Genomic DNA, 13,726 nt, shown 5'->3' with positions numbered 1-13,726 from the left:
AATCCTGTTTAGTTTCTTTGCTAAAATAGAAGTAGTGCAGAAAAACAAGTCTTTCCTCTTCATTTAACATGCCAGGACTTGTATTACTGTATCTCTGATTGTTTTGATGTTTACATGAAAATATGAAACATTTTTGATGAGGTCAGAAACTGTTTGATCTCATTGTCTGTACTGATGGGTGTGTATGTGGGGTCCGAACTTACCTGGGTAGGTTATAGAGGGGGGCCATCCTGAAGCAAGCCACCACAGCTCTCTTCCTCTGTTTGGACAGCAGTTTGTGCCATACAGCCTTTTTACTGCGCTGAGGATGCTCCACCTTTTAACACAAATCACACCACTCAGCACAGAAACAATTTCTGACATCCAATCACATCAATGATAAAGATGAAGATGAGATAAAGACTCCTTTATTGTCGCTATACGGAGACATTGTACAGTGGAATTGCAGACCATGCAAACAAGTTTCTACTTTGAAATCTCTTGCTCTCCAGAAGGAGCATATGTTCAGCAACACATAGGCAAAAATAATTTGACAAACCTGGTCCAGGAAGAAGAGCACATGTGCAATGATCAGGACTCTCTCCACAGTCTTTTCTGGATCAGATACATCTTCATAGTGATTTGGAAGGTCTCTGTACAGAGCCATCTGCCAGCGAATAGCTGGGTCCTCCAGCTACACATGATGCACAGGGGGAATCTATTTCCATCACTCTAGTTAACTATAAACTGTAATTACACTTTGCAAAAGCAGTGGAAGATGGGTCTAATCTAAATACTAGTGTCTAGACATACTTACAGCACTTTGCTCTTTTTACAACCACAAGGCAAATGCATTCTTACCTTCCCTTGTAAATGCAGATTGTTCCTTAAGATCTCTCGAACTTCATCCTCTGTGTCTTTCTATTAATGGATAACAAATAACAACTCCAGAATGAATTCATTGTTGCCATGTCTTATGTTTTATTTTTAACAGCGATTCTTATTGCAAACCATGGCAAATTTAGTTAAAAAGAAAGAAAATAAACAAATAATTTCATTTAGAAGCTGAGTATGCGTGTTTTTCTTTGGAGAACAAGCCTTTGTTTTATTTATCAATTCTTTTCCAATCTTTAGACTTGTTTTTTCCAGATAAGGTAGAGCAGAAAATTGTGGAATCATGAACCAAATACAACAAAAACATTACTGCTGGACCTCTTACTTTTATGACCGTTTGAAATCTTTGATTTGGCATGGACTTCCCTAATAAAAACATTCTTCATCAATCAGGTTCCACATTTCTTACAAAGCAGTTGACAGATGAATTGTAGGATTGAGCCTTGTCATGGACCATTTTTTCCACCATAAATTTTCAGTGGTACTGTTTGCTGACCATTTCGTTGAGTTGATATGTCTTTCCTGAAGAAAGGTTTGAACTTTCTTTGCTCTGTGCCAAGATGCATTATCATCCTGAAATGTGACCTCAGAATCACCAAACCTCCTTTTGACTGATGGTATGAGAAGAGTGTTTCAATTTACTGTTGAGGTAATCAGTAATAATGATAATGCCATCTCTCCTTGTCCTTTACCTGACATCAACCCTATTTCCGAGTTGATGGTGAATATTTGCTTGTTTTGCTATGCATTGTCTACCGTCAGGGCATATAGCTTTGTGTTTCTGTCCTAACGCTCTTATGTCTTCCTTTGTCAATGTGTATGTTTCCTCTAACAACCTTCAAATTTTACACACAGCTGACTGGTAACAATCCATCTATTCATTTTCTATACCCGCTTAATCCACTTCAGCGGTCATTGGGCTAGAGGCGGGGTACACCCTGGACAGGCCGCCAGTCACAGGGCCACACAGAGACAAACGAGACAAATAACCACACATGCTCGCGTTCACTCCTAGGGAACATTCAGAGTAACCAATTAGCATGTTTTTGGAAGGTGGGAGGAAGCCAGAGTACCCCGAGAGAACCCACGCATACACGGGGAGAACATGCAAACTCCACACAGAGAGGCCCCCAGCCGGAACCCTCTCGCTGTGAGGGGATGGTGCTAACCACCACACCACCGTGCAGCTGTAACAATCATCATCTGCTAAATTCTAAGTTTAATTTGCTTCTTGAAAGAGTGTTTAAATCCTTTCCATTATTTCAGCTCTTGTTAGGCACATGTTTCCTGCTAATCAGCTCGCTGCAATCGGCTAAGTGTTAAGCGCTGCAAAAACTCTCTTAAATGCAAACTCATTTGCACGTGTAGACTTGTGTCGTTATTTGTTTTATAAATGGAAATTACAAGGTGATTCCACAGTTTTCCCTTTATTTTCTCAGGAATAACAAAACAAAACAAAACAAAAATCGTTAAATTATCTTTTTCCCTCCCAAAAAAAGCTGAATGATCATCCTCCATGTGTGGTGATTGCATCATTTTTGCCAGGCAATGTATTGCCCAAGCTTAATAGTGAGAAAATGCTTTAACCAATCTGAATTACAAAGCCCCCCGTGACCCTAAATTGGATTAAACGTGGATAGAAAATGGGTGGATGGTTTGTATTAGCAAACAAACAGCTCTTCTCAAAATCTTATAGACTAATATTACTTTCCTACCTGAGTGAAACGGGTTTTAGCCAGTGCAACGAGTTCCTGTTCTCCTGGAGCACAGATGTTGAGTCCGACAGGCAGTAGACGCTTCAGAGTGGCTACAATCAAACTGGTCTGCATTGAGTATCGATCTCCCTTTCTCTTAATCTTCTTCCTCTCCTGGTCTGAAACTATTCCCTATGGTAAGGTTAAACATCAAAAGAAAAAAAATGCACAAATGTATATTATAAAGACTTATTTATGGGGATTAGATGAATATATTTCATTCAGTATTTGTTTTGTACTTTCCTCTCTTTGGATGTGACTCTCCTTTTTTTCCATACCTTTGACATCTTGCACTTGGTGTCAGAGATGAGAAATGACATGTTGTTGATTTCATTCTGGACCACAAAATTCTGCTCTTCTCTCTTGAAATTCTGTAGACAGATGAAAAAAATAACTAAAAACGTGCCATAGTCATACTGTCAGCAACATTTTCTAAATTTATTCTCAATCGATCATCACCTTCCATAGGCTTTATAGAAATAGAAATAGAAGAAATGGAATAGAATAGAAATAGAAAAATACTTTATTCATCCCCCAATGGGGGAAATTCAAAAATTGTTTTATATAATAGTAACTTTATAATAGTAACTCACAAAATGTTGACTTCCCTCAACAGATGTAAGTGTAATTACAAAGTAATTAAAAACAAGACTTGTGTTTCATGAGGGATAATGCACTAATGCAGAGCTTTGGTTGAATACTGGTGCAGGTGAAGCAAGACTTATATCTCTTTGGCTTTCTCTCTGGAGCCTATACAAAACTGCTTCAAGGTCAAGGTCACATTTATTTCTATAGCACATTTAAACAACCAAAGTATACCAAAGTGCTTTACACAAATATTAATAAAATACCATCAAATAAAAATCATCAAATAAGAATAAAAGTATCATAAAATAAGAACAGTAAAATAAATACAACAGTATGCAAAACCCATCACACATAACACAATACAGGAATAACCAGGAAAAATCCAGTCTGGCTCACAGCAGGACAAAGAGGACCAAAGGAATGGAAGACTGAAATGACTCCAACGATACGGCATGTCTAATATGAAGTGGCAAGGCATTCCATGGCTTTGGAGCAGCCACTGAGAATGCTCGGTCGCCCTTAGTTTTAAGCCTGGATGTTGGGACCTCAAGCAGCAGCTCATTTGATGATCTGAGGGCTCTGACTGGATCATGAACTTAAAGTAGTTCTGCGAGCAGCGGCGGTTCCTCCATAGGGGCGATTTGTGCGACGCATTACCAAACACGGAGGTTTTTTTTTAATTTTTTTTTTTAATCTAGTTGCTAAGGTGGGACTGATCTACTGTTGGAAAACTGGTTGTATACGTCATTGTCCATTCAGATAAAGGTCGCGCCTGGTGTTGCCACGCCCATTTGGGGCGATTTCTGTCAGGGTCGAATTTGCACCAGAAATCTCCCATTGACATTAATGGTACGTCAGTTTTAAAAAAAAATCATGCTCCAATACATTTTCTGTGAGGGTTTATGTGCTCGCACAAACGACGTGCTTTCGTCATATGTCTGTTGCGCGGGACCATGAACATTCTACGAAGAAGATGGCGAGTGTCGAGTGCAACAATACGGTAGTGTTTCTGAAAGAAGTACCATTTAGTCGTCTTACTAATGCAGAGAAGGAACTTTGGAAGAATTTTGCGGGATTTTCGGGCTCGCCTTGCGAGGCAAAGATGAAACCGAGGGCTCCACCAACCCTGCTATTTTTTGAGGTAGTATTTGATGTAGCTAAATAACTTAACCTTTTGTGCTCAGTCATTGACTTGTAATGATTTAAATCTTTTATATAATGTTGACAGTAATAGCAGAATGTATAATGACACATTCATTGTTAATGGTGCAGTATTATATTTAAAAAAGAGAGAAATCTCACATAAGTAAGCTGCACTTAACCATGTTTGACAACTGGTTATCCTTTTCTAAGTCATATTTTCCAAAACTTCAAAAAACATTTGACTTGGATTTATATGCTGTCATTTTAATTACATTCTTTAGAATGAAAATTGAATGAATCTTATGTGTTTACTTATTTCATAAAATCCTGGAAGAATATGAGGAAAATAAATAAATAATGCTTAAGGTGTAATATTAACTGATTGGCAAATTATTAACTGGCAAATGTTTTGCTTTGAAGGTTTCACAATGTAACTTCCCTGGTTTGACACTTTTAACTAGTTCAGTGTTGCCATCTGGTGGACAAAAGAGATATTGCCTAAAATTGATATCTGAATTTATAGGCACAAACAAGTTAGGGAAATGGTCTTGCTACCTAGACAAATATACCTCAGTCCTATGGACTTTTATGGTACTTATGGACATAACGGGGCAAAAATTGCACTAACTAAAAAAAATGTCAGGAGCCGCCACTGTCTGCGAGATACTGAGGGGCCACACCAATTAAAATCTTAAAAACAAACAATAAAACCTTTAAATGTATTCTACAATGGACGGGAAGCAGGAGTGATGTGGTCCCGCTTCTTAGTGCCAGTCAGAAGGCGAGCGGCAGCATTCTGCACTATCTTCAGGTGACGGAGGGAGCACTGATCAAGACCAATGTAGAAAGAATTGCAATAATAATCAAGCCGAGAGAAAATGAACGCATGAATGACCCTTTCCAAGTCATCAAAAGATAAATATGGCTTCACTTTTGCCAGGAGCTGGAGCTGGTGAAAGGAACTTTTAATCACTGAGCCTATTTGTCTTTTTAGATTAAGATCAATGTCCAAAGTTACACCAAGGGTTTTTATAGCCATCTGGTGTTGGAGGCGAGGGGGCCCATACTAGCAACAGTTTTAATGCTACATGGTGGATGTCCACAGACGATATCCTAAGTTTTATTGTATTTAAGTTAAGATGACTTTGGTCATCCAAGACTTAATATCAGCCAAACAGGCCAGTACAGGGTTTAGTGAGTCTTTGCAGTTTGCACTTAAAGGGAGGTAAATCTGTATGTCATCTGCATAACAGTGAAATGATATATTGTGGTTATGGAAAATGGAGCTCAGGGGTAGCATATATAGAAGCCCTGACTGGACAGGAGCATACTTGAATATTGTATATGGATGTTTATATCCTTTATAAGTGAAAATTAATTAACCAAATTGATGACACCCACAATTACTTATATATTTATGGCATGTTTAAATGTACATTTAAAAAAGCAGGCAAAGACTTTTTTAGCAGCATTGACTTGTTTTACTTTGCATCCTCCTCAGTGTTTTTCTTACATGAGACTTGGCCCAGAAGATAAAAATCTCAGCCACCATCCTGAACAGCTCCTCTGCCTCAGGGTCAGACTCTTTCAGCCATCTGGCCCTGAAAAACATGGAGCCATTCAGTGACATGCTCCAGCCCAACATCCTTTCTGCAAATAGACTGCTTGTATTAGTTGTGAGTGTACCTGTTGTAGTCCACAAATCGTATGAGGAGAGGGTAGAAGGCATATAGGTCTCTAACCAGTATGGTGAACTGGTCCATGATGAGAAGCTCGGTCTCTGACATGTCCCCTCTCCCCTCTGCCTTGCTGTGTTCTTCATCCATCAGCACAACTGCTGCTTTCTACACAACATAGCAATAGTTTTATCTACCTTAGAATACATCCTTTGTGCTTTAATCTGACAAGTAGTATTTTGATTTCTATCAATGTGTTGTGTTGCTGAAAGCTATTACATAATATATGTATATTTGTATTTTGTTTTCATATGTGTGTGTGTGTGTGTGTGTATTGATATACAGTATATATATTCATTAGTATTAATCTTTTGCTACAAGGAAAATCATCTGGCTGTACAATTTCAGATAAGACAACATGACATTTAAAAAAGAAGTGCAATAAATATGATCTAGTTGTACACAGATTTATTATAGCCTGTGAAGGTCGTCTGTCTTCTAATGTGGCGAGAAATCAAAAGAGCATGGTGAAAAAGACTTACTTTTTTGAGTTTCTCCATCAAAGGCAGAAAGTGTGTCTTTAGCAGGTGGGGCTTGGCTTTGCTGATGATTGGCTGAGAGAAGACTTCATAGTGAAAAAAAAGCATTAGATGAATCATAGAACAATTAGAAATGTTTGTACATCACTACATATGCATGTCATTTGCAGTCAATGTAAATATCATTAACGATAAAAGTTAAATGTTCTCTGTTTTGATTTCAAGATTTCATAGTTAAGCGCTACGACACAGCAGTGTAAGTATGAGCAAAACTTTAAAGATACCCTGTCTCTCTTTCAGACAAATCATTCAGTGACGTTTACCAGCCAATCTCTTCATCCAGGTTCCCTCATCTATTCCAAGGTTGTTGTAGATAATCTTGAGGATGTTTCCTAGCAGAGTGTTGATATGTTCAGAAGTAACAGATGTACAGCAGCTTTCTCCTTTGTCTGGGTTACTCTCTGGTCCATGTTCCCACCAGTGAGACATATAACTGCACAACATTGGCAACACCACCTACAGAAAAAAAACAAAAACAAACAATTAAGCTTTACAGAGCTTCTCGTTGACAATCTGAAAACAAATTATATATACACTGTATGGGTTCAACCAATAACTGAATAGATCCAATTTCTTCCTCTTATCCAAGGTCAGGTTATGGATGGTTCAGGATATCACATTTATATTATTCTTCAGCTTGACAGCTTCCCTCACCGCTGGCGTCCACCTGCGGATCCTCCAGTTACCGCCACGACAGGTACCGACAACCTTTGGACCACAGCTCCTGGAAGCCGCATTCGTAATGGGGGTCCTGAACATGGACCAAGCTTCCATGTCCCAAACCTACCCCAGTAGATGAGTAATATTCTCACTGAGGTGTGAGTTAAAGATCACACCTGAAGACAGAGGCCTCCACCAGACATTCCAAGTTCCCCCTCACAACCTGTTTGGCCTTACCAGGTCTGTCCAGCAGTCATCCCCACCAACTGATCCAATTCAACACTGGATGGTGATTGTTTGACAGCTCCGCCCCTCTCTCGACCCAGGTGTCTAAGACAAACGACCGCAGGTCTGATCGTACAAAGCTGATCATCAACCTTCGGCCTAAGGTGGCCACTTACGCTTGAATATGGTGTTTGTAATGGACAATCCATTACGAGCACAGAAGTCCAAAGACCAAACACTGCTTGGGTTCCTCCCAATCATGCCTCTCCAGGTCACTTCATCATTGCCCACATGGACAATGAAGTCCCCCAGGAGAGCAATAGAATCCTCAGGGTTGTCCAGGACACCACTCAGAGATTCCAAGAAGATCACATAATCTGAGCTGCTGTTTGGTGCATACGCACAAACAATAGTCAAAACCTTCACTCCTGCAACCTGAAGCCGCAGTGAGGCGACCCTCTCCCTCACAGGAAAGAATCCAACACCGAGGTGCTAAGCCAGGGGCTTGTGAAATGCTCCAGAAAAGACAGGCCAATGCCTCCAGAACCACTTGAATTATAGGATTACTAACTATCTCACAAACAGACCACAGTTTGTTAGAAGTTGTGTTTCTGAGAAGGCACGTGAAAGCTGCACATAAACATCATGGGGGGCTCTATTCTCATAGTTTTTCCTCACACTTTACACCTTAGATGTCCCATACAACTCAGAGTCCTGTCATATCAAGAAATAGTCAGATGACTCTGCAGTTGTGCGGTGTATCAGCGATGGACAAGAGCCTGAGGTCAGAGACCTGCTCCACCTGGAAGCTCAGGTCCTTCTATGTCTGTGCTAAGATACTGCATATATTCTGTAAATTTGTCACCGAGAGTGCAATCTGTCTTGCAGTCAACGGTTTGGGCAGCAGCATCATACCTTAGATGGATCTGTGGTGAGGACATCTCTGCAGCTCCTGCAGCCAATTGTACAAAGAAGAATGCTCCATGCTTTCTGAACATAATGGACAATACAGCACACTCTCTACACAACTTAGTGATGAAACAATGGAGTGTGTTTTTATTTAGCTCTGCTGCAACAAAGAATGATACAGGAGGTCATTCCTGCCAGCTGCAGATTCCCCCCATTAGACTTAGGCTAAAGTCAAATAGTAAGTAAAATGGTCTGATATTGGCAATTAACATGAAATGTATTAACCCCTATGAGGAAATCAGCAGTCTCCAGTAGGGATGTCCCGATCCGATCACGTGATCGGATATCGGGGCAGATCACGTGGTTTCTGACTCGATCGGAATCGGACGTTACATCCCGATCAGGGGTCGAATATGTAGCTATCTATATATGTATATTTATTCTCATTATTTATTTTTTTATCAAAACTATAATATTTCAAAACAAATGGGAAAAAATAACAGCTTAGTATTTCCTGTTATGTGGTGGTACAGAGTCAGACCGTCTCAACCATAGACATAATATACGGAGACGCCTCACAGACTGGCGCTGCCTATTGGAGCTGACGTATCAGCGCAGCCGCCATCTTGGATGGGTCTCCAATGCCCCCACATTACATTTATTTCGACTGAGGAAGGTGTTTATCCCCAACTACAATAATCATAACTCCAAACAAATTTTTATATCTCTGGTCTCAGCTCCACACAGAAACATGCGGCATGACGTCACTTTGCTGCCGGAAAGCGAAGCAGAACACGGCAGCAGCTTGAAGCTGGGGGCCGAATGTCCGCGGTGAGGAGGTATTTTAAAGTGGACGACAAAAACGTTGCGATTGCAAACTGTGAGATATGCAAACTTGGGATTTCAAGAGGTGGCGAGGACATGGCTAACATCCTTGATGAGAACAGGAACAGGCTCAAACCTGACTAGGTAGAGATGTTGGTTTTCATCAATACAAATGCACATTTCCTTCTGTGAAGCCAGAGGAGGAGAGGAAGAATTAGGAGTGCAGTTAAAGCACATTACTGGCCTTACTTTAGAACACTGGGGCACTTGAGCCGCTGCTCGTTTTTATTTTAGACATTGTTGCACTAAACTACAATGTGAAGAATTTGTTTATTACTTGATTAATTAAATTATTAAATGAATAAAACTGATAAACACTTCAAACGATAAAACTAATGAAATTAGTTAAATGATAAAATAAGTGAATAAAATCAAAAATCAGGGACATCCTGGATCTGTTTCTTCACCGTTCTTCATTTTTTTAATGTACTGTAGAAGTATCGGATCGGGACTCGGTATCGGCAGATACTCAAAATCTAATGACTCCGACTCGGGTCAAAAAAAACCTGATCAGGACATCCCTAGTCTCCAGTCTGTCAAACCATTTCATTATTTAATAGTCGTGGCTGCCAAAAGTTAGTACTTTGACCATCTATGAGTTTGAGTTGAGACAAATCACCCGAAAGAAACCAAAAACAAATGTTAATGGATACAAAAAAGAAAAATAATTGAAAGTTTGTAAGTTCGTGTTTCAGTGTTTCACCTCCACAACATGAGGCATTTGAGTGTATCTCATGCCAGACTCTGCCAGCTCCATGATCTCCTCCAGGGACTTCTTTAAGTTTGGGACTAAAGGACAAACCTCCCCAACCGGCCCTGGAAGACCTAAAGCTGAGAGATGGGAAGCAGACCATTCTTAAAACAGAAAGAACCAGTCGTGTCATTTTCTTACATAACTTACATAGACTAAACTTCATAACAGGTATTTGTGCTTCCTTAGTATTCTGAACATTTCTCTGGAATTTCAGAATAATAGAATAAACTGCAAGGTAAAGCAAACCGTTGATCTGCACATCAGTCAAATGTTATTCCACCCCCTCATTATATGCATTTTCATATACTTACACAAATATGTCTATATATATGTGTGTATGTGTATAGAAAGAGAGACCATAGCGTTTATGTCCATGCAAAGTGTGAAGTCAAATTGTGTACCTGCTCTGTCTTTACTTCCTTTGCTGTTGTAAACTGAGATGCTGTTAAACTTGTTGATATGAGGCTCAAGAAAGGCTACGGGAAACGCTGCTGAAAAGGCTGCTAAACATTTTCCTAATGCCGGGCGCTGCCTGGAGAAAGAAAGGACAGAAAACAAGAGTCAATGGTCCATATCCTTTTAAATAATCTTTCTTTTTTCTTTCACTCAACATGTAATTGGTACATTTTTCAAAACAGACAGGTAGGCAGTATTTTTCATCTTTTAACTTGGAAGAAAAATTCGGTTTCCATGGTGGCGCCACTTTAGTGGCAGCCTGTCACAGCAGCTCCCCCTATGTTTTAGGTTTTTTTTAGCATATCTTGTCACTTTATTTTTTGTCACATATCCTCCACTTACAACAGATACCACGTAGGAATTACCACTCTCAGTTTGAAAGCTTTTCGGATACTTTTTGGACTACCTTTGTTACTCCTGGAGAGCCACAGATTCACAGGTGAGGGCATTGTTTCCACATGCGACCAGCTGGTTGTGCTGCGTGTGCTGCTGCAGAGCTGGAGCCCAGGTGAGGGGACTTATAGACCTGATGCTCCTCCAACTGTTATTTTTTGTTCCTGTATTTTTTTATTTCTATCATACGTTGTAAAGTGTACTGCTGTAGCAAAAGAATTTCCCAGTTTGGAATAAATAAAGTATCTATCCATCAATCTTAAATCAAAAGCAATGTTACTTGTAGATAGGTTGCTTTGGTAAAATTATTTAAAAAATATACACTTTGGAAGAGGCTGATTCAGACAGGTAAACTCCTCTATCACATTTAGTTAGCCATGTTTATGTTTTGACTTATTTCCTTTGTCCACGCCAGTATTACAGTGTACTAGTTTGACCTATTGCAGTGTAACTCAGTACTCTTCAATGTTTGGTACAGAGCATCAAATCTTAGCGGTACCATTATTCTAAATGATGTCATCATCATCATTCTTAGTTTACGCAGAGACATGATGACACAAACACACGTATATGAATATGGTTCTTAAGTCGCACTGCACCAGTAAAGTTACATTGAATATTTGACTTTACTTTAAGTTTGTTTCATATTTGTCATGAAAAATGATACTGCCAGCTCAAAGGGTTGAGCAGGCTGTTGAATGATTGTCACTGTTGAATGGAGGTTTCTTATTTAGTCTTGTACAAAGGAGCTAACATAGGCACTGTCACTAATCTTTCTCATTTCGATTGCTGACTCAGCAGATTCTATATTATATCTTTTACATATTCAAAATCACAACTTCCAGCATTTCAAATTGTTTATTTGTCCTGAAACTCTCCTATCATTTTCAGATTGAATGTCAGATGTCTGGACCCCAATACTTTATGTGATACTAAATTCTGCAAGAAGTATAAGACAAAGTTCTGTTTATACTATTTTCCTGATCAACAAATTATTGTTACTCTACAAGACATGAAATGCCATAAAGAAAGGACCGCAGGCCAATAAACATGGCTCACGCAAACATAGCTGTACTTAAAAAGTGGTATTTGAGGAGGAAAAATGCATTCAATAGGTTTGTTAGAGATGTGAAACGTAGGCTTTTAAAGGTGTGTGTACTATGGGATATACTATACCTTTCAACATAGATGCTTTTGTTGGTTCCCAGAAAATATAGGCTATTCAGAATTCTATAGCAGGAGACCTGGACGTCATCCACTGGATGGTCATGACAAGACAGACAGGCATGTTGAAAATGTGAAAATATTCTCATTATGAAACATATAAACTCAAACTCAGTCTTTTTACTCACATAGGAGGTCTTCTCCAAACATGTTCTGTCCAATGTGTTCAAACAGGGAGGACAGCACAGGCAGCAGGGCGAAGGTGGTGTAATTGATAATCTGAGTGACACCTCGTGGCTGCTCTCTGCTATGAGTGAACTGACCAAGCTTCAGGTTCTCCTGAGTCTTCTCCAAATCCTCAGCCACATTGTCAAAGTACAACCGCAAAGCTGCCTTGACTGGCTCCAGACCAGTTTTCATCACTGTCCTGTTAAAAGTCGGGTTTTATATCATTATGTTGGAAAAAGCACAGTTCTTTCAACCAAGTAGAGAGCACATTCATTTAGATTGATAACGACTCCGAATCACAGAACAAATGACACATTCAATATGAAACAAAACAAAACAAATGAACAAACAAAAATGACAAGAAAACACTGAAAATGGCTCAGTTGGAAACATTTAATCACAGGTTAAACATCAGGATAAGAACCTTTCACAGAACCGTGATTGTGGTGCTATTAGTATTATTTCACTGACTTCAGATCAGTGATGAACATACATGATGTTTTAAAGACTGATTATTCTCAGAGACTTTTAGCAAAAAGTAAACATTTTGTGTATGACGGCATAGCTTAAAGCTATAATGTGTAATATTTCACGGACAATGAACGTCTCCATGTCGCTCCGCCATTTTAAAACTAGGGGATTTGTAGAAGGACATGTCATCAGCTTCGCCCTTTCGTTTTCCACATGTCCTTCTACAAATTCCGTAGTTTTAAAATGGCGGAGCGACATGGAGACATTGTAGTAAATTCTGAGAGGTCGTCTTCAAAAACCGGTGTAAAAAATGAGTGATGAAGAAAGCTGCTGAAACGGACATAGTCGAACAAAAGAAATCTTTATTTCTGTCATCAGGTCCGTCTCAGTTACAGAAAATGCATTTCCCGGGAGAGCCTGTGGTCAAATCGAAAAACTCTCTGCCTGGGGAGAGAAAGTCCCTTACTTTTAAAGAAGATTCAAGGCCACTGGTCCAGGCGTAAAGCCAAAAGATATGGTCTGACTGTACGGTCCCATATCAAATCTACCTTATTTGGGTAAAACTATTTAAGAGTTTGTTTTTCAGTGTATCTCAGTGTCTTGCACGGAGACGCGCGGAGGCGTCTTGAAATTAACCAGCTGTGGACTCATTAAACTCTGGTTCGTCCATTTTGTCTGTGGACTCAATGAACTCAGTTCAGATTTCCTCATGTGCCTTTAGGCCCCATTTTGCCTGTGGGTCCATACACCTCAACATTCATTGGGGTGTAACACTGTTATGTACATTCGCATGCTGAATATAAAGAATATAAGAACACTGCACTTTTGTGATGGAGGTAATTAATAACGATTGAGGTAATACTTGTGAATGATAAGACTCAAATTTGTTAATAGACAACGTGAAATATTACACATTATAGCTTTAAAGCACTGTTGTGTTGTTGTCCT

The 13,726-nt window shown here is 39.5% G+C and overlaps 1 protein-coding gene across 8 annotated transcripts in view; it reads right to left on the bottom strand.

The window, feature by feature from the left end:
• The window catches only part of ryr2a (ryanodine receptor 2a (cardiac)), a 287,428-nt gene that overhangs the window by 60,799 nt on the left and 212,903 nt on the right, over window positions 1-13,726 (bottom strand). For all 8 annotated transcript variants that reach the window (XM_075456990.1, XM_075456994.1, XM_075456991.1 and 5 more), the window contains exons 68-80: window positions 12,268-12,506; window positions 12,092-12,173; window positions 10,468-10,598; window positions 10,016-10,143; window positions 6,897-7,089; window positions 6,577-6,659; window positions 6,045-6,202; window positions 5,872-5,959; window positions 2,906-2,998; window positions 2,589-2,759; window positions 841-900; window positions 539-673; window positions 204-316 (exon numbers count right to left, since the gene is read on the bottom strand). In XM_075456990.1, coding sequence (XP_075313105.1) covers window positions 204-316; window positions 539-673; window positions 841-900; window positions 2,589-2,759; window positions 2,906-2,998; window positions 5,872-5,959; window positions 6,045-6,202; window positions 6,577-6,659; window positions 6,897-7,089; window positions 10,016-10,143; window positions 10,468-10,598; window positions 12,092-12,173; window positions 12,268-12,506 — 1,674 coding nt within the window. The remainder of the gene's footprint in view (window positions 1-203; window positions 317-538; window positions 674-840; window positions 901-2,588; window positions 2,760-2,905; window positions 2,999-5,871; window positions 5,960-6,044; window positions 6,203-6,576; window positions 6,660-6,896; window positions 7,090-10,015; window positions 10,144-10,467; window positions 10,599-12,091; window positions 12,174-12,267; window positions 12,507-13,726) is intronic.

This window comes from Odontesthes bonariensis, chromosome 23 (assembly GCF_027942865.1).
Source record: "Odontesthes bonariensis isolate fOdoBon6 chromosome 23, fOdoBon6.hap1, whole genome shotgun sequence".
Taxonomy (NCBI): Eukaryota; Metazoa; Chordata; class Actinopteri; order Atheriniformes; family Atherinopsidae; genus Odontesthes; species Odontesthes bonariensis.
The sequence above is the reverse complement of the archived record's forward strand: the minus strand, read 5'-3'. Positions and strand labels throughout refer to the sequence as shown.